Source organism: Setaria italica, chromosome V (genome assembly GCF_000263155.2).
Source record: "Setaria italica strain Yugu1 chromosome V, Setaria_italica_v2.0, whole genome shotgun sequence".
Classification (NCBI taxonomy): Eukaryota; Viridiplantae; Streptophyta; class Magnoliopsida; order Poales; family Poaceae; genus Setaria; species Setaria italica.
The window spans coordinates 44,768,529-44,791,867 of NC_028454.1; the positions used below are offsets into that span (position 1 = coordinate 44,768,529).

The window sequence follows — 23,339 nt, forward strand, 5'->3', positions numbered from 1 at the left end:
GATTAATCTACTTTGATGCATTTCCGTGTTTTTCGTTCACTAATAACCCAAAGAAAAGGAAGACATGCATCCCATGCTCAGACCATATCACCAATTACTTTCTCGTATAAAAAAGTGTCTAAACCCTATTTACTTCATATACGCGGAAATAACTTAGGCAAGACAAGACTACAATATTAACGAACAACAAATGAAAATGGAACGGTAAAATAGGCATTTCGATCCATGAACTTTGCACCAAGGGTCAGGTTCGTCCCTCAACTTTTATATTTGACCAATCTAATCCCTCAACTTTTATTTTTGATCAAACTCATCCTTTTTGCTGATATGGAGCTCCATATTAGCATGAAACTGATGCAAAAAGTCCTTTATACCCTTAGATCCTTATTTCCCTCTTCAATTTTCACTGAAATAAATATGAGCATATAAGTATGATCCAAATGTGGAGCATGTGTACCGTACCGTAAGTATGTGAGCACATGTCAATTTTAATTTTAAAGCATGCTTACATATACTGAATTGTATATATACCAAAATAATATAAGTACATACTTGTTTGATTACATACATTTTGCATATCAAATTCTTATAATATGCAAAAATGTACGTAATCAAATAAGTATGTGTGTGTGTATACTGCGTATATGCATGATTTAAAGAGTATGAGTAGATATTTAGAAATCATATTTTGTGTTAGTTAAAAAAATATATTATTGTGTGTATGTATTAAGGGAGTATGAGCACATACATGTTTGACCTACAAGAGCCAAAGGGTAAAAGTGACTTTTTGCATTAGGCTCATGCTAATATAGAGCCCCATATAAGCATAAGGACGAGTTTGATAAAAAACAGAAGTTGATGGACTAAATTGGTCAATCTGAAAGTTGAGGGACGAATTTATACCATAGTGCAAAGTTTAAGGACCACCGTGTCTATTTTTGCCAAATGGAATGTAAGTCCATTTCCCACAAACCACGTAACGAATCCCGGTGGTGCACGAGCCGACGTGCAGCTAGCAATTTTGCAGTGCTCTTTTGTATGCATCTCGCAGTGCGGGGCTGCTGCTCATTTCCGCCTTTTCTTTTCTTCCTTTTCCCTTTCTCCTCAAGCTCGGCCCCGGCTTTTATGCGTTCGTTTCCTGGCCATCTTTTTGTTCGGGTGTGAATTGTGAGGAGAGGAGCAAGGGCATGCGACCGGAGTGACCTCAGCCAGTCGTTCCAGCTTCCCTTCCCCTTTTCCCCCGCCGCGGCCCCTCTCCCTTCTCCCGGCTTCTGGCTTTTTCCCCTTTTTATTTCCGCTCGATCGATGCCCGCGTATCTCCCCTCCGCTTTCCAATTTTCTCCCCCCTCTCCCTTTCGCTCGTGGTCACCGACCACTTGTGTCGTGTGCGATTCCGGCGGCTTTGGGCCTACGAGCCCGGTCCTCTTCCTACGGCTCGGAGTTGGAGGTGAAGTGAAGCGAAGCCGAGCTTGCATGCACGCGACGCGAGTGCCGCGCGTCGTGCTGTGCGGCGGTGGTCTCCACGGGCCTGGGTGGGAGTCGATGGATGCGCCATGTCGCCGTGCCGCTCGCTGCGGCGGCGGTCACTCGCGCCGCCCGACCGTGGTGCTGGAACGCTGGATCACACGGGAGCCGGACGCGTGCGGCACATCAGATGCGTGCGCGCGCCACTTCCGAAGGGAAAAGTGCGGCGGCACCGCGGCAGGCACGAAATCTCGCGGAGTGGATTTCGTCTTCCTGTGCCTTTCGCATCCCCTTCGTTTCCTTCACGATCACAACCGGCGAAAAAAAAGAGAGAAAGAACAATTGGGTGGGTGCTAAATGTCGCATTGGTGACTAGGTGAGGCCCATGGGCCTAACAATTCTATTGTCCGTCCACGGAACATTCTTTTGGGTGCGAATAGACCATTTTACAACCGCAAACAACTATTTGTTCTCGCTAATAAAAAATGTTCCGTACGAAAAAAATAAGTGTTGAAGAAGAAAGAAAAGCTTGCGATGTGTGGAAAAAAAACATATGACAGTCACATATGCGACAGCTAACAAGCCCTTCTTGTGTAGCGGTTTGCGATATGCTCCACGACCAGGCATTCTAAAACAATAAGAGTGAACATGCAAATAGTTTTGGAGACCCTAAAGATAAAGATGGACAGACAATTCACTCGAATTGCATTTGCAGCCTTTTCGGAGCACGTCGTCTCCTGCAAGTCCCAACTTTAGGATCGTGTTATTGGAATGTTCTCAATTAGAGTGGATCATATAGGTTAGTTACACCTCAATCTCATCGATTTTTACATGACGTCTCTCGCATTAGTTTTTCTATTTACAACACATGAAACCTCATTATATCAATATCGTGAATATATAAGGAAAGGACAACATCTATAAAAATAGGGCACATGCCCTCCTCCCACAAACCCCAAGTCCCTAACCGCCGTATATGGATCGAAATGACCTTATGGGTTTCAACCTTCGACGCCCGTATCCGAGTCTCATCATGTTCACGGCACTGTGGTGCCAAGTGCCAACCCCAACATACCCAACAAAGCTACCCTCGTGGAGTGGATTTCTTCTTCCTGTGCCTTTTACATCCCTTCAATTTCTTCTTAAACACAATTTTGGAAAAAAATAATTTTAAGTGGCTACAAGCCCTTCTTATACGGCGGCTTGCGAAATGCTCTAGAACCAGCAAGAGTGTGGACACGCAATGTTCTTTTTTGAGACTCTATTGCCAAGGTTACAATGGAGATGTCAATCTCTGGTTGAAATGGTAAAGACGAATATGTGGACCAACCCCTATTCAGTGCACGTGGTGTCGGTGTTTAGACCCGGCAACCTACCGATGGGGTATCTGAGGTAGTGTTTAATGCGTGGGGCTCGCCGAAGACCTGGAACTCGAAGGTGAACTCGAACACACGATTTAGACAAGTTCGGGCCGCTTATGTCGCGTAATACCCTACGTCCTCTGTGTTGGTTGGATTGTATTGATTGATGATGTTTGAAGGGGGTCCCTGCCTCGTCTTATATTGCCGGGAGCAGCATTACAAGTCAGTTATTTTACAAGAGTACTAGTCGGATTCGACTAGAGAGTCCTACTCTAATTGCTACGAGTATTTTCCTAATCCTCGACTAGTTCTTGTCCTTCACGTAGATCACGCCGTCCTGCTTCGTAGTCTTCATGTCCGACATGTCTCGGTGTGCAGCTCCGTATGCAAGACTGTCCAAGCCTCCCGGTGGACCTATATATGTATGGCTGACATGTGGGCTCATGCAAAAGCCCAACAATTCTAACCGGGCCGAAACCGACACTATTCACCCCCGGCGTTGGGCTTCACCGCCAAGCGAATCGATGACGAAAAATGATGGGCCCCTCTCATCAATCAACTCTTCTTGTCAGGCCGCAGGCCGAGAGAGAGAAATGGAGAGGGTAAAATGGTAAAATATGTGAGAACAGCATTAGTCTACGCTTGTTATTAGGGCATTCACAAACATCGGTTCTGCTGCCATCACACCAGGACCTTCGTATTAGTGGCAGTATAGCGCCATTTTTACTGGTTTAACTGCAGCAGATACCGTGGAACTCGCAGTCCGGCACACTTGTCTCGGCCTCAGCTCAGGTCTGCGCATTGCACTACTAGACACGAGAGGACGTAGTAGAGCAACAGCAAGCACGACAGGGGCCAGATTCGATTCGATGGCACGGCATGGGCGCATGGCGCTCGCCCTGCGTCCCTTTCCCGTGATCGCGGTTGCAGACGGGCCCCCCACCTCACAGGCACAGCGACTCGCGCGCGCCCTGTGCGCAACGCAACATGGGCTACATGGCAACATGCCACAAGCTGGCACGTGCCAGCAGCCAGAGCCCGGGGACGAGAGGAGAGAATCTCTCCCCCTCTGGCTCTCTCTCCTCTGGTCTCTCTCTGCACGAGGAGTCGAGCAGTTTCCCAGTTCCCTTCCGTCCCGCTTCTGCAACTGCAAGCCTGCACTAGCCACCAGCTGCACTGCTCGCCGCAGAACCCTGAACCCCCTGTGGCCCCCGGCCTGGAGTCCGCTGTGGTGGGGACACCGGGCAGGCGGGCTCCAGCTTTTCGCCATAAAGAAAGAAGACTCTGCCGTCCCATCGGCATCCCTGACCATGCATGAGCTCGTTCAGTACGGGAAAACATGCGTTAATCAGGATTAATTAGCGAATTAACCTTATTTATGTAATTATTTTTATTATTAATCTATGTTTAATCCTCCTAATTGTCATCAAACATCCTATGTGATCCGAGTTAAATTTTAAACATTCCCTCAAGCCTCGTGGTTCCACGGCACGCCAACCACTCCCACCCAGGCACCCACGGCAGAATTCTCAGCAGGTTATCCATGCCGTCTCCGTCAGGTCCGGGCTCCGGTACATGCAGCCGATCACGAGCCATGAACACAAGGCCCCAAGTGGCCAAGCCGTGCGCACCGCCGCGCGTCGCGTGGAACGGTTAACTCTTGTTCTGGTCCGGCCGTGAAAAACCTGATGGTCCGCCTGCTGCGTGGCGTGGCGTAGAGTGTTGAATGCGTGATGGAGGGGGCCAAGGCCAAGCGACAGGCGTTGAAGCGGAGTGGAGCACGTAAAGCTGCGGGGGACAAGCCGAGGCAGAGACGGCAAGCGTCCATCCGTCTCCCTCCCTCGTAGCCCTCGTCCTCTGCGTTTCATTTTCATCGCCACGCGCCCACGCCGCCCTAGTTCCAGAAGCAGCGGCAAAGCCGGCAAGCCATTGCCACCCAAGAGAGAAGGAACGACCGGGGAGCTCGTGATGAAATGAAATGTGGATGCATAGGGGTGTTATTCAGCTGAACTGGTTAACTTCGAAGCTGGAATGTGTGAAATTTTGAACCAAGTCGAATTGTTCCCGGTGAGTTCTGGTGGCATCTTCTCCGTAGAATTCTTGCCGCGCAAAGGGCATCCATGATCCATCCAAGGGACATCAACACGAAGGAACAATCATGCGCTCAGTGCCAACCTTTTTTATCGTCATGCACGATAAAGAGATAAACTGGCAGTAGGCCAGGCCAGCAGCAACTGAAGATTAGATCAAAGCAAGTCCAGTCACAGTCAAAAGGGAGAATAGATCAAAGCTGCTCCGAGCCGTATGATTGTGCGACCCACCCGATCCGTGCCAAGTGCCATCATGAGATCGATCGCTGCCGTGCTACCCAGTGGACCCTATCGGCTATCGTGGCCGCTGCTGCTCTGAACCGACCCCGGCTCGAGCTGACCCGACCTGGCCCCGTACCCGTGCTGCACCGCACCGCACGGCACAGTGCCCGTACGCGATCCCATCCATCCATCTGCCCGTCGGACGGGTCACGAACCGTTCGGTCCCTTCGCGTGCTCGCCTCTCCGTTCTCTCCCACTGTGCGGCTGCGCCCCGCTTGGCGCTTGCCTTCACGGTTACAGCTTCAGTTCAGTTCGGAGCAGGAGCTCTCTGGCCCTGCCGCGATCACGGGCTCGGCCGCCCGGCGGTGCCCGTGAGCCTGTCTGTCAGCTGGGTGAGAATCTGCGCGGTGCGGTGAGGTGGTGTGGTCCTCGGCTCTGGGCGTGTCGATATCACCCCGGCAAAATGAGGCAAGGGGTTTAACGAGCTAGGTGCCGGTGGCAGCACCTCCAATTAGTAACCAGTGAACGTGGGCGACGCAGCTGGAGCTTTTGACCTTTGAGATTTGGAGCCCTTGGAACTTTGAATTGGGGGGCTTCTGTTTTTTGGATGGACCAGTGATCTGCATGCGTCAAGCCGATTTGATTCTGTATCTATTCAGAACGAAGCCATTTTTTGAAGGGAGGTGGCTAGCTACTCAAGTCCAATCAGATACGTAGTTTCTTTTGCGGCTCCATTTGTGCTCAAATTCTAGTTTTCCGAGTTCAATTCAAATGCATTTTGGTGAGCAAGAACGTACGGTTCTGTGATGTGAGGTGACGTTGTTACGATTGGGGTCACAGTATTTTGTCCCATGCGTGGCGTGCGCACGTTCATGACAGTTACTTTGGCTCTAAGAAGAGACGAGCAAAAGATGCTGACAAGAAGACACTACAATCAACTACTTTTGTTCTTACCATTCAATGTTTTTGTTCAGGTTGTGCTTAGTTTATTTGACTGGAATTCCAGAAGAGACCTGCCAACGCTGTTATTAAATGTACCATATACTAGAAATAACGTCATAATACAAGATAACTCCTCGTTGTTGTTGGGCACAATAGGTGATTGCAAGACAAGGGGAAAAACAATGATGCAACTAGAGATCCAAGCGTAGCAAGATCGTAGTGTCGCATGGAGTCATCTACTCATCTACCCGTCTGTTGCTTTTTTTTTACAAATATGAAACTTTTGAACAAAAGAAATAGAGAAAGTATTAACGATGGACCATGCATAATAATGAAATAAACACGTGCACAATTAAAATGGCAACCCTGTATAATCACCTAATCAATCATGTCATGCCGTGCTAAGCAGTTGCGTGTAGTGACTCCGGGCAGGAGAATGAACACGTATCACCGAACTGTGGGAACGGAAGACCACCAGCTAGAAACAAAACAAATGCTAAAAAAAAAGAGCTAGAAACAAAACAAAACATAAAACGGACGCGACCGCGCCTGCGGCTTTTTACCGAAAAGGAAGGCGATAAGCACAAAAAAACGAACGCGAAAGCCAACACCAAAAGGCAACCAGGAAAACCCACCGGCTTTTCCTGCCCAGCACCGCCTCCCTTCCCTCTCCCCCCCTCGTCGCCTCGCGCACGCACCCTCCCAGTCCCCAGTTCGTGAACTCCCCCACCGCCCCGTCTCGCCGCTCGCGCCTCACGCCTCCCTCGTGCCCGCGCCACGCCCACGCCCCGCAGGAGCACACGGCACCGCCGGCGGCCGGCATTGCGGAGTCCCCGCGACCCCCGGCCGAGGTAACGCATGATCCTCTCCTCTCCTCCCCGCTTCTCCCTCCCTGCTCGCTACTGCTGCGGCGCTACGAGGCCTGCGATAGACGCTGCGGTGTGGCCTTGCGTCGTGTGTGCTCGTGGTGGTGGCGTTGTTCTGCTACCGAGTTCTCTCGCCTGGTTCGTTCTCGTTGCATCCTCCCACTTGTTGGTGTGCTCTGCGCGCTTGTTCATGTCCCGGGCAGCGACGGAGTGCGGGGAGGACGATGCGGTGGCATGGCACTGCCGCGGCGTGGAATTCTGCCGTTGCAGTCGTCCGGTGGCGCCACCGTCGGGCTTGATCCGGATGAAATCGTTGGGAGAGGAGTAAAGGGTTCAGACGATTTGGGCGCTGTTTGTACTTGGTAGCCTTTTGTTTCTGATGATTCTGTTCTTCGTGGTCTAACGTTTTTTTGGTTTAATTCTTTTGCGATTTTTTGGCTTGGGAAAAAGGCGTTCCTTTTGCTCCTCCAAATTCCGCCCCCATTTCGCTCCCCGTGCCGTGGCTTCAATTCCTTCGTGCTGTCTCGGGCTACGTGCTAGCAGTGGTAGTACTGGCTGTTGTTTAATGGAAATGCTGCTATTGAATGCGACTATTTAATTGTACTTGGTTGGTCAGCACACCCACACTCCCACACGGACCCATAAACAAATCACAACCCAAATGATGGCCTAAATCAGGCCATGTTTAGTTACTCCCAACTCCCAACTTTGACACTATGCAAAAAGAAGATTCCCCATCACATCAAACTTGCGGTACATGCATGGAGTACTAAATGTAGATGAAATTAAAAACTAATTGCACAGTTTTGTTGTACTTTGCGAGACGAATCTTTTGAGCCTAATTAGTCAATATTTGGACAATAATTCACAAATACAAACGAAACGCTACAGTGTGCTACAGTGCTGTAACAGTAATTTGGCACCTCCCAAATTCCCTAACTAAACAAGGCCTCAGAGGGGAAGAAACATACCCCAGCCGTCATGCCAGCAGTAGTTTGAGTATCTAAGAACAGGTCATAAATTAGTGGGTTTATGGGATTAACAGTTCATTAACCGGGTCAAGACAAAAAAAAGTCCGTGTCTCACTTGCAAGTTTCAGATAGCCCCCTGAAAATTTGTAGCCACTGTGGCTATTTACATTGTCTGTTGATCTGGTCCAATTCTGTTGCTGGCTTCTTCCTGTCAGTGGGGACTGGGGTGGAGGGTTAAGAGATTCTTGTGGGGTTGAGTTTGCGGAGATTCTTGTGGGGTTTGCTATGCTTGCCTTCATTTAATCTGCAGCGGCGCGGGAGTAAATGACATGCCAGTGTCTAGTGTTTTGTCCACTTGAATTTTGCGGGTGCCTAGTCACTTGTGTTGGAGCTTGCGGGTGAGGTGAGATTTCAGGCAAGATGTTGTGTGTGGGAGTAGGCTTTCCTGTGCCCTGGAGTTTGGAGAGTGTGGTTGCTTCTTCCGAGCTTCTGCGGGGGGAGGCGGCATGCCTGTCCGCCTTTATGATGATCGGTTGGTTTTGTTTCATCTGATTAGATGTAAAGCTGTAGCTCGCTGGATTTTGGTGTGAGAGATGGTGTAGTGACCCTTTCTTTTCTTGTACTACTAAAATAGTCGAGGGCTTATGATGGCTGCATTCATGGGCTTCTTGTGCCGGTCTGCCCTGGTTCTTTGGCTTTAGGGAGGGGTTTCCGTAACTTCTGCTCTTATTCGTGCTGATCTGAGATAGGGATAGACATGATGATGTTGTGCCTTTTGGGGGCCTAGCATGGTACTACTGCTCTGTATCTTTGTGGGAGAGAGGGTGTTAAACACAGCGCCATGGGCATTTTCCAAAGCGTCTTGACTAGATTTTCATACTCTGAATTTCTAAGGGAGATTGATATTTATTTTGGAATTTTCCGCTTATACTGTGTGATGCTCTGATTGAAGTAGGATGGGTGTATTTGCTACCTTGTACCTTGAGCTGATGATTATATGAAGCTGAGTGTTCCATCCTTTTGTTTTCTTCAGGACATGTTTCTGGGAGATCATAACGCCCTAGATTGATTATGGTTCGTCTGTTGCACTTCTTTGGTAACTTGTGAGAACAGGAGAAAAGAGCCATAGTTCCAAAGGTAATTTGGTTAGTTCCTTCTTTTGAGCTGTATGCTGGTAGTTGTGGAGTTGTCATTGTGTTATGCACCTGCAGTGATTGATAGGACTCTGTTTGATCTCTATCATTACCTCTATTATTTTAAGAGGATGCTATCAAATGTAATGACTTTCAACCAAGGCTAACCATCATAGTGTCTTCTATATTGACATGGCTTTGACCTTTTTCGTCCAGGATGTGTATTAAGTATACATTGTCACTTGGTTGTTGCTCCTTCTCTTCTGCGCCACTTGAAGGAAGAAGACTGTGAAATTAAAAGGTACTGACATGCAATTACTGTTTCATTTTGTCCAAAAGTGCATTCAGCTGTCTTTCAGTCTTGCAAATTTGCAAACATAGCTAGGGAATTGCATACATACAGTTCTGGCATTACAAAAATTAGGCATTATATGTTCAAATTCTAAACTCTCAGAAGGAGATAAACAAACATATTATTAATGGTCTCCTAGTCGTTTTAATTTGTCTGCGCTCTTCTTTTATGACCAACATAAGAAGACATCTTAATGTTTTGTTGGAGGCTTTTGTTCTTGGACATAAACTAGCTATTCGTTTTAGGATCTGGCTGGTCCAAAACAATTGAAAACCAGATTGCCGCTTTATTTGACTTCTTTTGTATGTTGAGGAAAAGGTGTAGAACATATTATGTCCTGCAGCTCATGTTACATCGACATGATCAAATTATGCTAGACTTCTGTTTGGACCTTTTGCAGTAATAACTTGACTATTTTCTTCTTGCAGATTACAATCAAAACTGTTGGCAATGGGATCCCATGGTTTCTTCACCTTGATCCTACTTGTATGTTTTATCTCAAGCTCTGCCCTTGCTGGACATAGTGATATAAGTACCTTGGTCAACCTGAGGGACGCGATCACTGAAGGGAAAGGATTTCTCAGTAACTGGTTTGATTCAGAAACACCCCCATGCAGCTGGTCAGGTATAACTTGTGTGGGGCATGCTGTTGTGAAAATAGACTTATCCTCTGTGGCAATTTACGCCCCATTCCCGTCATGCGTCGGGTCGTTCCAATCACTTGTTCATCTCAACTTCAGTGGTTGTGGGTTTTCTGGTGAGCTTCCAGATGCTTGGGGGAACTTGCACCATCTCCGGTACCTTGATTTAAGCCATAACCAGCTTACAGGGGCCCTTCCTGTCTCATTATATGGACTGAGTAGGTTGGAAGAACTGAAGCTTGACAATAATTTCTTTTCCGGGCAATTGAGTCCTGCTATTGCACAGCTTCAGTACCTTAAGAAGCTATCTGTATCCATGAATTCCATCTCTGGTACCCTTCCTCCAGAGCTGGGCAGTCTGCAGAATCTGGAGTTCCTGGACCTTCACATGAATGCATTCAATGGGTCAATACCAGCATCTTTGGGTAATTTGTCTCGGCTGTTGCACCTTGATGCAAGCCAGAATAATCTTGGTGGGTCAATATTCCCAGGAATAACTGCAATGGCAAACCTTGTGACAGTCGATCTCTCTTCAAATGCCTTGGTGGGGCCACTACCTAGGGAGATTGGTCAGCTACAGAATCTTCAATTGTTAATATTGGGACATAATGGTTTCAGTGGAAGCATTCCAGAAGAGATTGGTGAACTAAAGCTGCTGGAAGAGCTTATACTCCCCGGATGCAAACTCACAGGTATCCCTTGGACAGTTGGTGGTCTCAGAAGTTTAAAGCTACTCGATATATCAGGGAATAATTTTGATACTGAACTCCCGGCATCTATTGGCAATCTGGGAAATCTGTCTCGTCTACTTGCAAAGGGTGCTGGGCTCAGTGGGAATATTCCGAGAGCACTTGGTAGCTGCAAGAAGCTTGTGCATGTTGATCTGTCTACCAACTCCTTTTCTGGCTCTATACCTGAAGAACTTGCAGGTTTAGAAGCCATTGCCAATTTTAATGTGGGACAGAACAATCTGTCTGGTCAGATTCCAGAATGGATCCGGAACTGGGTGAATCTTCGCTCCATATCGCTGGGGCAGAACATGTTTTATGGACCCCTGCCAGTGCTGCCATTGCAGCATCTGGTTGCTTTCTCTGCGGAAACCAACATGCTCTCTGGTTCTATTCCTGTTGAGATATGCAAGGGCAAATCGCTGCAGTCGCTGATATTGCACAATAATAATCTGACTGGGAATATCATGGAGGCATTTAAAGAGTGCAAGAAACTTACAGAACTTAACCTGCAAGGAAACCATCTTCATGGTGAGATACCCCAGTACTTGTCTGAGCTACCACTAGTAAGTGTGGAATTGTCCCAAAATAACTTAACAGGGAAGCTGCCTGAAAGTTTGTGGGAATCATCGACTATTCTGGAGATCGCACTCAGCTACAATCAGCTTACTGGCCCTATACCTGAAAGCATAGGTAGGCTCTCCAGTTTGCAGAGGCTACAGATCGACAGTAACTACTTGGAAGGATCTATCCCGCGGTCAATCGGCGCTCTAAGGAATCTGACAACTCTCTCTTTACATGGCAATAGGCTGTCTGGGAACATTCCACTAGAGCTCTTCAACTGCACAAACCTTGTTACCCTGGACCTGAGCTCTAACAATCTGTCTGGCCACATCCCAAGGGCCATATCTCAGTTGACATTTCTTAACACCCTGAATTTGTCTAGTAACCAGCTGTCTGGTGCTATACCTGCTGAGATCTGTGTCGGATTTGGGAATGCAGCTCACCCCGACTCGGAGTTTACTCAGCATCACGGCTTGCTTGATCTTTCATACAACCGATTGACCAGTCACATCCCATCAGCGATCAAGAACTGTGCTATGGTTACAGTGCTAAACCTGCAGGGAAATATGCTGAGCGGCACCATTCCACCAGAGCTTGGTGAACTGGCAAATGTTACAGCCATCTATCTTTCTGATAACACATTAGTTGGCTCGATGCTTCCCTGGTCTGCACCATTACTACAACTGCAAGGCCTTTTTGTCTCTAATAACCACTTAGGTGGCTACATTCCTACTAATATTGACCAAATACTTCCCAACATTGCTAAGCTAGATTTATCAAGTAATGCATTTACTGGGACTCTACCCGAGTCTTTACTGTGCGTTGATGACCTGACCTATCTGGATGTTAGTAATAACAGCCTCTCTGGACAAATCCCATTCTCATGTCCTAAAGAAAAGGAATCCTCAAGCTCACTGATATTCTTCAATGGAAGCAGTAACCATTTCTCAGGGAACTTAGATGAGTCTATTTCAAACTTCACAAAACTGTCTTCTCTCGATATCCACAACAATAGCCTCACTGGAAGTTTGCCTTTTTCACTTTCTGGTCTCAGTTATTTGAACTATCTTGACCTCTCAAGCAACAACTTCCATGGCGCCATCCCTTGTGGCATCTGCAATATATTTGGCCTCACATTTGCCAACTTCTCTGGTAATCACATTGGCATGCACACCTTAGCAGATTGTGCTGCGGAAGGCATTTGTACTGGAAATGGTTTTGATCATAAGATGCTTCATCCATCTGATCGAAGAGTTCCAAGAGGAGCAATTGTTTGTGTTAGTATAATCATTGCCATCGTTGTCTTAGTGGTTCTGGTGGTTCTTGTGAGATGGAAGCTATTGAGAAACAGACCATTGGCTCTTGTACCTGCCAGCAAGGCCAAGGCTACTGTTGAGCCAACCTCAAGTGATGAACTCCTAGGGAAGAAGTTTCGAGAACCCCTGAGTATCAATCTTGCAACATTTGAACATGCACTTTTGAGGGTCACTGCAGATGACATTCTGAGAGCCACAGAGAATTTCAGTAAGGTGCACATCATAGGGGATGGTGGGTTTGGCACTGTCTACAGGGCAGCACTTCCTGAAGGCCGGAGAGTCGCAATCAAGAGGCTTCATGGTGGTCATCAGTTCCAAGGTGATCGTGAGTTCCTGGCTGAAATGGAGACAATTGGAAAGGTGAAACATCCTAACCTTGTTCCTCTACTTGGCTACTGCGTTTGTGGTGATGAAAGGTTCTTGATATATGAGTACATGGAGAATGGGAGTCTTGAGATGTGGCTCAGGAACCGGGCTGATGCCATCGAAGCACTTGGATGGCCAGACCGCCTGAAGATCTGTCTCGGTTCTGCCCGTGGGCTTTCGTTCCTCCACCATGGCTTCGTGCCCCATATCATCCACCGCGACATGAAGTCAAGCAACATTCTATTGGATGAGAACTTTGAGCCGAGGGTCTCTGACTTTGGCCTTGCAAGGATAATCAGCGCATGCGAGACTCATGTCAGCACTGACATCGCTGGTACGTTTGGCTACATACCTCCAGAGTACGGCATGACAATGAAATCCTCTACCAAAGGTGATGTCTACAGCTTCGGTGTTGTCATGCTGGAGCTTCTCACTGGACGCCCACCTACAGGGCAAGAGGAGGGGGAAGGGGGTGGAAACCTAGTTGGCTGGGTGCGGTGGATGATTGCACATGGTAAGGAGCATGAACTGTTTGATCCTTGCTTGCCAATATCAAGCTTGTGGCGGGAACAGATGGCCTGTGTGCTTGCCATTGCCCGGGACTGCACTGCTGACGAGCCATGGAAGAGGCCAACCATGCTGGAGGTGGTGAAGGGCCTCAAGATGGCCCAGACAATGGAATGTGGACCTCTGGTGGTGACAGTTACTAGGGACGTGTAATGCAGGAGGTGAATGTTTTCTTGCTATTGATGTAATAATGTAAGTTCCTTGTAGCTGTAGAGTGAGCTGTCCGGTGGCTGTAATGAGAGAAACTAATGCTGCTCATGTTCAGGCTGTAGTTACTTATGTAACCTTTTAATCTGGCCCCAGTCAGTTTCTTATCTGGTATTCAATTGGCAGGGTGTGTTTCACAAGCTCAGAAGCTGCAGTGGCTAAGTTTTTCGTTTTCCCTGTGTTGAATTACTTAATAGAATTGACAGTACTAGATTCATCCTTATTTCTGTCAGATCCAACTCCTGTTTTTTTTTCCATTCTACTTTGTTGCCGTTTGTGCCGCTGCTTTGACTGAAAGTACTTCTTGCTGTTTTACCTGTATATACTTGAGTGCAGCTCCCTCTGTTCCAAATTATATGTCATTTTGACTTTATTAGATTCATAGATTTTGTTATGTACTTGATATACCCTATATCTTAGAAAAGTCAAAATGAACTATAATTTGGAACGAAAGGAGTACACAGAACTGCTAGCACTATGCTCATAGTCCTTTGCTCAGATTCAGCTCATGCTGTTTCGTCCTGATTTCCCAGGTATTGTTACTGGTGCTACTGCTGTGTAGGAATTATTATGCAACTTTGCCGGGCTGAAGCAAAAAAAATGATTTAAGGACCCAGGGAGATGAGAATGAAGCACCGAAGCGGATGGACAAGTAGAGCACTAGCAGCGAAGTGACGAAGTGCTCTTGTCTGTATTCAATCTGGCTCGGCGTCTGGGACCTCTACATTCCCTGAATCATGCAGACCACTCCACTGACTGCTGTGGTATTGGCAGGCGAAGCGAAGTGAATGTCCTCAAGGCTTCAGGAGTGGCTGGGACAGCTGGGTGATGCAGCAATGGATATTTGAGCATTCAGATAGCTCGGATCATGACTCCAGAGTCATGACTGACTGGAGGGTCGAGCTTGATATTCAGGTGGCTCCGGTAGCTTACGGGTTGGAGCAGACCTGGAGATGCAATCTTACATTGCGGCAGCTTATATGCTTATTCACCTGGCGAAAATTGCAGCATCTGATGATGTATCCTGAAAGCCAAAAAGGAAAGGGGACAAATAAAGGCAAAACAAGGGCAAATTCGGGACAGGTCAAATTCTGCGGAGGCAAAGCAAGGCGGCCGAAACACAGCCGATTGCATCAGTGGGCTGGAATCATTTAGGCCCAATTAAAACCCACTGCAAATCCACTAGAGTCAGGCAAGCGCTCGCTGTGCTGCAGCTGCTGTAAGAAGATCCGCTCCCGCTCAAAATAAAAAAAAAATTTTGGTGCTCGGTGCATGTTGAACTCAACTAATAAAACAAGAAACGGGTCAACAGGCAGGTGATAGATTAATAATCTGTAAACAAATGCCGTAGACAAAGCAAGCAATTAGTTCCGCAGGCGCGCTGGTAAAACACACACGGCGACCAACTAAACAAAGAGACGAGCGGCAGCTTTGTTGCGTATCCATGTGCGCATTGCGGAAGCAGACGGCATCGACCTGAGGTGGCAGCAAGACCAAGCGGTAGCCAACAAACGCCCGTGCCGGGGACTCAGTTTTTTTCAGAACAGGAACCGATGCCGCCGGCTCGAACAACAGACAAGAGCGTGGAGCTGCAAGTAGCCAACTCGGTAGCAGCTGGGACTGATTGAGCTTGACTGCTTGAGTGCCACAGGAGGAGGTAGGCAGGTCACCAAACCCTGAAAGGCCTGAAACCCATTGCCTACTGCTGCTGCTGATTGCGGCCACGCACGACCACTGTTCCGTGGGACCCAGCGGTATCGTTATCGTTCGTTTCGCCTCGGCAAACAAAACCGCTGATCAGTGGGAGCAAGTGGTAATGGTAACTGGTATCGATATCGTACGATCGCATGAGACCCCAACGGCTGAGATGCACGCATCTGCAGCGACGGACGACGCTACAGCCCCGTTCCGTACGAACAGGGCACAGCCACAGCCCACAGGTACGCGTGTGATCCTACACGTGACCGGTCGTAAATGAAACGCGTCTGAAACCGGGTCACATGACGTTGGACGCGCGCGCGCGAGCGCTGGCCACCACCACTCCCCGTCGCGGCCTCGCCCATGGCCCGTTGCCTACGCGAAAACCCCCGTCACCCTGCCCCCGGATCGCGTAGCATCTGCCCTGACCCCCCGGCCCCGAGCGTAGCAGTGGAGTGTACTCCACACAAGTCCGTGTCTGATCGTATCGGCCGGCCGGCCGGCCGCCGGCCTAATTAATCGGCCACCAAACAAACCCTTCCTTCCTGGGGCTGAGCGTGAGCGCGGGGCCTGATCGGGAGGAGGGGGACGGCGAGTTAAGAGCGGCCGTCGAGGGTCACGCAGCGCCAGCGCGGACGGACGACGGCGCGTCCGGCGATGGGGTTTTATTGCTGTCACGGACACGTACGCCTCCGCAGCTCCGCTGCCCCTACGGGCGCGCGGTTTCCGTTGCGGACCAAATCCAGCAAGTACGGGACAGCAGCGCATTGGGGGGACGGGAGAGTACGGGACCATGGAAATTGAACAGTGCCTGTCGCCCGGGCCTGCTTGGCAGTGGTGTCGAAAAAATACCGAAATTTACAGATTCTCCGTGCAAGCATTGGTCGGTAACTTTGTGCAAGGAAAACTGTGAGATTCTAAATTGGGATCTGCTCTGCTCGCCGGAATGAGGACGGAGGAAGACGGCTTTGATTAGTTGAGGCGTCCCAATCGGGTCACGTGAACCGGAAGCGTCCAAGCCAACCAGAGCGAAGGCGGTGGTATGGCAGCACGCCATGCATTTGGAAGGTTTTGGGCCTGTGAGCGCGACGGGCACGACGCTGCCGCAGATGTCCGGGAGGAGCCAGCACTACTGGCGGGGGCAGACTGTTCTATCCTATCCAGTTTTCGCGTCAGATGCCAAGCCCAAGCCACGGATAGTTCGGCTGTATTTATAATGTATTTATAAGCTGGTTGAAAAGTTGAAACGCCTGATTTGTTATGAGAGAAAAACACTGTTCGGTGACTGATAAGCTGGCTGAATAAGCTGAAGCGAACAGACCCAAGCCACCCACCCTAGTTGTCGATCACTGGCAGTTTGTGACCACGATGTGACCTCTGGGGTTTGCGCTTGTAGCGGCGAGCACTGGAACGTGTGCTTCGGCATGATCCTACATGCATGGTCAGGTCACGGGAGTGGACTTCAGATGCTGCAATGCTGCGTGATGGGTACAACTACAAGGCATAAAATTGGAGTGGTAAAACTCACTGGAAAGCTCGTGAATAGACATCCTGTGCAGTACACGAACTTGTACGAGCGGACAAATCGCCATGGGAGTTCTTCTAGCACTAGCACACACAGAGGAGGAATATTTCAAATTTGGATTGAGCCATGAGCCTGGAGAAGTCACCCCTCGAGATCAGAAAACCAGATTCCACACCCCAACCGCAAGCCAGAAGCCGGAACACGCACTCGCTCCCATAAACGGCATGCATGCATGGGCGCCGGCGCCCAGAGGATAAACAACGCCGCTGCTCCTTGGAGCTCACGCCACATGATCCGAACCGAGCACACCACCACGACGACCACACCTGGTACGTACATCCCCTGACGCACTGACTGACCCCTGGCCTCGTGACCGCGGAACAGTGGCCGTGCACGCGCGCATTCACGACCCCTCACATGGACGAAGCCATCGACGCGGCCGGGTGAAAGGGACCCGAGCCGAGCCGAGCGAGGCCAGGCCGGCAGCGGCAGCGCACGGCCGGCCGGCGCCGTGGACGCAAACCGCCGAGACGCGCGCGGCGCGCCCGAACCCGCGCCGCAACAGTCGGCTCGGCAGCCTAGCCCAACCAAACCCAACCACCGAGGCAGACCACAGAGTGAGGGCAATCGGACAAACAATAAACCCATGGAGTACCGTGTAAAGCGAACAATTAAGATTTTTTCGTAATGGCGGTAGTAAGGAACAGGAGGAGAAGTGAAGGCAACAAGTAGCAAGCCAACAAGAAAAATCCCCGGGGAAAAAGTGGGCTACGTACAGCGCACCAGCAGCAATGGCCAAAGCACAAGCAAACGAAGCATGCACCAACTCCGACGACACGGCGACGACCAGGACGGACGGAGAACGGGCGGGAGGAGGAGCCGAGGAAGGCAGCCACGGAGCCACGCACCCCAGGCGCTCCCTCGCTCGCTCGAGTCCGTCCCCACCCTGCTCCACATGGGGACGGTCGGAGGTGGACGGCAGAAACGGACGACGGCCTGTGACGACTGACGAGCCGAGAGCGTACCATGTACCTACTCCCCCTGGCTTGACGCGGCGCTAGCTGTGGCGCCGGTGGGGGCCGCTGGTGCCGGCGGCGGCCTGGGCGGCCATGGCGAGCTCGAACTGCCGCATGTCGAGCGCCGGCAGGGGCAGCGGGTACTGCTCCGGCGGCTGGTGCTGGTGCTGGGTCGCCGGCGCGGCGGCGGCCGAGGTGGACGCGGACGCGGACGAGGAGGAGGAGGATGCCGGTGGTGGGGGCGGCGCGGCGCGGTTCCAGGAGCGGAGGCTGGTGGTGGTGCTGGTGCTGCCGTCCCAGCCGATGTGCGCCACGTGCTTGACGTCCGTGGGGAGCCCGATCACCATCTCCCGTTCCTCCTCCTCATCGTCCTCGTCGTACACCGCGAAGATCTGGGACAGGTTCTTGAACCCGCGGAGGAGCCGCGCCACCAGCGACTCCCCCTTGCCCGCCGCCGCCGCCGCCGCCGGCCTCGCCGACGCGCCGCCCGGCACGACCCCGAACTCAATCCCTGCTACATGTCAATCAAATCGAGAAGCTTCAGTAACTTGCACGCGACACGCATGGCGGCCAGGCGGCACGGGAAAGAATCAAAGCTGCTTGTTCCTGTCAATTGGCACAGCACGCACGTACCTTGCGGGTGGGGCTTCTTGCCGGCGTGGCGCGCGGTGTCGACGACGTCGACGCTGGAGTGGGAGCGGCAGCCGGAGGAGAAGGGGATGGCGATGAACCGTCGCGGCAGCTGGTCCTTGCTCATGGCAGGCACTGCTGCTGGATTATCCACGTTTGGACAGCCGCGCGGCGCCGAACCCAACCGGAACTGCCCCTTGACCTGCTGACTGCTGTTGGAGCAAGCACCAAGCCGAGCAGATAGCAGCAGCGGCAGCCGGGCAGGTAGTGAGCCTTTACTCCAGCGAAAAGGGCGCGTTAGGTCCGCACGCGCGCGCCGCAGCACTGGCCCCGCCGGCCACTGGTCGCCCGCCAAGTTCGTTGCAGCGCAGCGCAGCAGGGGAAGAGGCGAGCGGAGCGGAGGAGGGCAGCCGAATACTATAGGCGTAGTAGGCGTAGAAGTGGTGGCGCCACTACCATGGCATACAGCCTACTGCTCCTACTTCTATATTGACGTGGCCGCGGCGCGGCGCGGTGTGTGCCACTGCCAGTGCTCTCCTCTGTGGGGGTAGGAAAGAGACGGGGCGCGGCGGGGCCGGAGTGGTTTGCGGATGGGGTTTGGGTTGGGTGGGTTGGTGTTGCTGTTGGGTTCGGTACCCACGCCACCCGAACCCCAACGCCTTTGCGCCGGGTGCAATTGCGATTTGCAAATGCCGCAGCGGGCAGGTCGCGGCAGACATGCGCACTGATGGGCGGATGGGCTTGGTTGGGTGTGCGCGCTGCAGCCGGAGCGAGCGAGCGGCCGCCCCGCCGGCGGCTCCGTTCGTGCGCCTGGGACGACCTGGACCAGCGCGAGCGCCCAACTGCTCCTCCACAGCCCTCGCATCTCCTCTCTCTCAGTGGCCGCCGCTCCGTGCCGTGGAGAAGGGCATCAGCAGAGTCTCCCGAAGTCTGAACCTTCGGTGGACCAATGCGGCGTGGACGCTCCCGTGGTCCTGGCGGTGTGACGGTGTTCATGTCACGTCCCGCGATGTTTCCAGATTCCAGCTTTGCCAGTGGGCCATTGGCACTGGCTACGGGGATGGATTTCCGGTGTCGTTTTACCTTGCTAATCGGCCTGCTCTTGTTTGTACTCGCGTACATCATTACTGAATACACAATGAAAGAAAGTCCCCGTAACATGAGTGCGATCGTATTATCCGTTTTGGGAGAAGTTCAGGTATGATAAAGACCTGCTACGCAAGCAAGCAGACGAAGTTTAGACGAGTTCCTTCGATAGACAAGGGGATACTGTTCAACGAAAGGAAGAAAGAATAGTGGCTCAGTATCTTTGCTTCTCTATGGAAAAAAAAATGAAAAAGGAATACAAGACAACCAGGATCCAGTAACAGTAAACTGTTGACTACCTCATGGGCTTACCCACAGCGAGATGGGCCGGAAAATTATGGACAAAAAATTTGTGGAGCAGCATGAAGCAACCGGGCGGGCTGTGACTTAACTTCTCTTGGGCCTAATATAACACTCAGATCAAGGGAAGGGCCCATTTGTTTCGAATAGTGTGTGTGATTGTGTGAATACGCGCATCTCTCAATCTCTTCTCCTCCATGTCACGTGGACTCTTTTACTCTGCCATCCTGCCCCCATTTCGGTGCCGTATTTTTCTTCGGAAGAGTATGCATAAGTATTGGGATGAACTGGTGGTGTTAAGAAAATGCACAACAGGGGTCGTGACTCGCGAGAAGACAAAAGCTGAGAAGATTAGGCTTAGAATTGGACCGTGAACAAAGTTTTGTTATCATCAGATGGTGACAGGAACAATTTGGCAGTTCAGTTCCAACATCCAACCAAGAAAAATAAGGACAGGGTAGATGCTCATGTGATCAAACAAGCGGATGCTTTGGAATAGAACAGGTATAATCATTGGCTCTTGGTGCTGGTTAGTCAAACCTAACAATCACTCTGAAATGTAGCTATACTGCTATACACGCATTGCGTAATGTCATTTTTATTGCATCGTAACATACTTGAACAATCAATCACATCCCAAAAAAAATTGTATGAAGCAGCAAACACCAGTTTTGGTGTTCGCCAGCTCAAACAGCTTGATCGATCATTTGAATTCACCTAAGGGTTTCAACTTCACGGATTCCATAGTGGCGGCAATTCACCGCTCACTTCCTCCTCTAAGAAGAAGCACAGGAAGATCACGGTGAAGGTGAGGATGCGATGGACGTGAAGAGAGCCTAGATAATATATAAGGCAACGGCGGCGAGCTCGATCCATCAGAAGATGTCGAGGATCTCCTGGATGAATCCGTTGCAGAGCGGGCAGTTGCCGCGGCTGACCCAGAGCTCGCGGGAGCAGAGCCGGCAGAAGGTGTGGCCGCAGGGAATGAAGGCCGCGCCCTTGTGCCGCACCATGCACACGCAGCACACGTGCACCATCTCCTCCTCCCGCCCCTCGCCGTCGTCGTCGTCGTCGTCGCCCTCGCCGTTCTTCCGCGCGCCGCCGCCGCCGCCCTCGTCGTCCTCGTCGTCGTCCCACTGGCTGTCCGACTGCTCCAGCAGCGCCATCAGCGACATCTGCGCCGCGGGCGCCTCCTCCTTGCCTTCCTCCTCCTCCTCCTCGTGTCCCTCATCATCCTCGTCATCGTCATCTTCCTCCTGGTCGTCGCCGCCACCGTCGTCGTGGCGTTCCTCGTCGAGATCGCGGAAGTTGTACGTCGCGGGGCGCCTGGAGCTGGACCGGGAGGAGGCGGGGCCGACCCGGGTGGACGCGACGCGCGAGAACGTGGGCGTCGCGCGGAGCGAGGGCGCGCGGGAGAAGGTGCGGGAGAACGCCGCCGCCGCCTCGCCGGGGGAGTAGTTGTACCTGTTGCTGCGGCTGTTGGCGCTGCTGCTGTTGCTGAGGTCGCCGCTGTTCGTCGGGGCATGGGCCGCGGGCGCGGGCGCGGGCGCGCGGGGCTTGGGCGGCGGCCATGCGGCCGCCGCGCGGCGGAGCCGGAGCCGGTCACGGAGCGGCTTCCAGCCACCCGTCCCGCCGCCGCCCGCGGCGTCTCCGGCCGCGGGGCTCCCGCCGACGTCGGCGTCGTGGGGGATCTTGAGGAAGTCGCGGATGGCCGGGTCGGACGTGGACAACTGCTCGGAAAGCGTCATGGTCCGCCGCATCTCCGGCCGCCGGCCGTCCATCTCTTCGCTAGGTCGCCGCAGCCGGTTGGTGCCTGGTTCGCGTCGATCGGGGGTGTTGGAGGCGAGTCGATAAGGTGGCGGTAGATGCGGGGAGGTGGCGTCTTATGGCCGGGTTGGATCGCGCGCGAGGAGGGGGGGAAGGAGAGAAAGAGCCAGAGAGGCGTTGTATTTGTACAGGGCAGGTTGGAGCGGGTCTCGCGGGCTTTTTAAACGGGGGCTAAACAATTACCGCAACGTGCGGGGGATGGGGCCACAATTACCGTGCTGCCATACTGCCATGCATGCGTAATCGCCGGCCTTCCTTTTTTAGGGTAGGGGAGTTCTCAAGATGTGTAGCACCATGCACCAATTTTGGGAGCGTCTGGGCTATTTGCAGCACCAATTTTAGGTGCCATATAGATCTGGAATTTCAATTTTCGAGATGATTGAAACATATGTTGGGACTTGGGACTGACAATAAACCAGAAACGCACCCAACTTTTGGTTTGTAGACACTCTCCTTGGTGAGAATTTTGCAAAAAACAAAAAGAACTTGACAATTTTTCTTTTGATTAGACAGCATGAGCTGGAAATTAAAATAGGCCTTTTCCTGAATCTTACTTGGTTACATATTTCTGTTTGCCACCTGCCAAGCTATGAATTTGAATCTACCCACAGTAAATTTCTAGTGTTCAGAGTACAGATGATAATCCGAAGAAGAGTAAGCATTTCCTGAAAGTAAATTTCTTGTGTTCACAGTAAATTTCCTGAGGTGGCTACTTGAACGGATTATGCGCGGTGCGTCTAAGCAACGGCATGTCGACAACGGGTACTGGTTTTTCGTTCTTTACTGTTAACCACGCATAAGAGTACGCTGAACCTCGAAATACGTCACAATTTTTTAACCGCTTTGACAGTGACAGAAAATAGTAGAAAAGAACAGATTGTACCACCCTAGTTCTTTTACGATTTCCTCAATCCAAAACTTCGTCAAAATTAAATCTTCGTGCGTGCGTGATTCTACCATTGAGCGTAGCTGCTCAAGTTTATGAACGTTTAGTGTCGCCGACTCAACGATGAAGTCCAAACAGGGGAGATGTACACTCGAAGCTCCCCATTCGTCCTCCATCAGAGCATCATGATAGCTGTCCGGTTTGGTGTTTGGTTGGAGAAGGACGACGACGACGTCGCTGCTACCAGATAACCTACCCGCATTATGTATTGTAGGTGGCCGCGTACGTGCGCGTGTTTGGCGGTATGTGCGGAAGCCTTCGATTTTGATAGGTCTGGCTGGCCATTAGAAAAAAAGAAAGCTCATAGACCCGCTCTGCACGCTGCCCTGCTGCTGCACTGACGCTAATCAATCCCTCTTGCAGATTGCTATTGCAACCACTCCAGTTGACCTCTCCACAGCTACTGATCGGGTAAGGCTTATTGGCACGGCCGGATCTTCACTGTTGAGGTGTAATTGGGGAGCGTGAAGGAGTTAGGTGAGGCGGCGTAGTCTGCAAGAGAATTTTACTTGCCATCTCCT

General features: G+C 51.2%; 3 protein-coding genes across 5 annotated transcripts; 1 reads left to right on the top strand and 2 right to left on the bottom strand.

Annotated features, from left to right (window-relative positions):
- The first annotated feature begins 6,730 nt into the window (after nt 1-6,730).
- On the top strand, nt 6,731-13,935 carry LOC101756930 (leucine-rich repeat receptor protein kinase MSP1). Of its 2 annotated transcripts, none has more exons than XM_014805160.2 (4): nt 6,731-6,930; nt 8,950-9,053; nt 9,266-9,350; nt 9,830-13,935. In XM_014805160.2, exon 4 carries the CDS (start codon nt 9,852-9,854, stop codon nt 13,734-13,736), a length of 3,885 nt encoding a protein of 1,294 aa, XP_014660646.1. In that variant the 5' UTR covers nt 6,731-6,930; nt 8,950-9,053; nt 9,266-9,350; nt 9,830-9,851; the 3' UTR covers nt 13,737-13,935. The 2 variants fall into 2 exon arrangements, with proteins under 2 accessions (XP_014660646.1, XP_022682011.1); XM_022826276.1 differs by lacking the exon at nt 6,731-6,930 and adding an exon at nt 8,311-8,448.
- A 3,712-nt stretch (nt 13,936-17,647) lies between these two features.
- Nucleotides 17,648-19,322, bottom strand: LOC101757328 (CRIB domain-containing protein RIC4-like). Of its 2 annotated transcripts, none has more exons than XM_004971002.4 (2): nt 18,663-19,322; nt 17,648-18,543 (listed from the first exon to the last, which is right to left on the bottom strand). In XM_004971002.4, exons 1-2 carry the CDS (start codon nt 18,784-18,786, stop codon nt 18,071-18,073), a joined length of 597 nt encoding a protein of 198 aa, XP_004971059.1. In that variant the 5' UTR covers nt 18,787-19,322; the 3' UTR covers nt 17,648-18,070. The 2 variants fall into 2 exon arrangements, with proteins under 2 accessions (XP_004971059.1, XP_004971060.1); XM_004971003.4 differs by having other exon boundaries at nt 17,648-18,540; nt 18,663-19,302.
- Nucleotides 19,323-20,531: 1,209 nt separating this feature from the next.
- On the bottom strand, nt 20,532-21,992 carry LOC101757991 (nucleolin). The gene has a single exon (XM_004971004.3). It carries the CDS (start codon nt 21,824-21,826, stop codon nt 20,921-20,923), a length of 906 nt encoding a protein of 301 aa, XP_004971061.1. The 5' UTR covers nt 21,827-21,992; the 3' UTR covers nt 20,532-20,920.
- Nucleotides 21,993-23,339: the final 1,347 nt, after the last annotated feature.

Bases quoted from the DNA above. Each gene is read 5' to 3' on its own strand.
- LOC101756930 (XM_014805160.2), top strand. From the start codon at position 9,852: ATGGGATCCCATGGTTTCTTCACCTTGATCCTACTTGTATGTTTTATC.
- LOC101757991 (XM_004971004.3), bottom strand. From the start codon at position 21,826: ATGGACGGCCGGCGGCCGGAGATGCGGCGGACCATGACGCTTTCCGAG.
- LOC101757328 (XM_004971002.4), bottom strand. From the start codon at position 18,786: ATGAGCAAGGACCAGCTGCCGCGACGGTTCATCGCCATCCCCTTCTCC. The intron at 18,544-18,662 runs GTACGTGCGTGC...ATTGACATGTAG, and splicing joins CAAGAAGCCCCACCCGCAAG to CAGGGATTGAGTTCGGGGTC.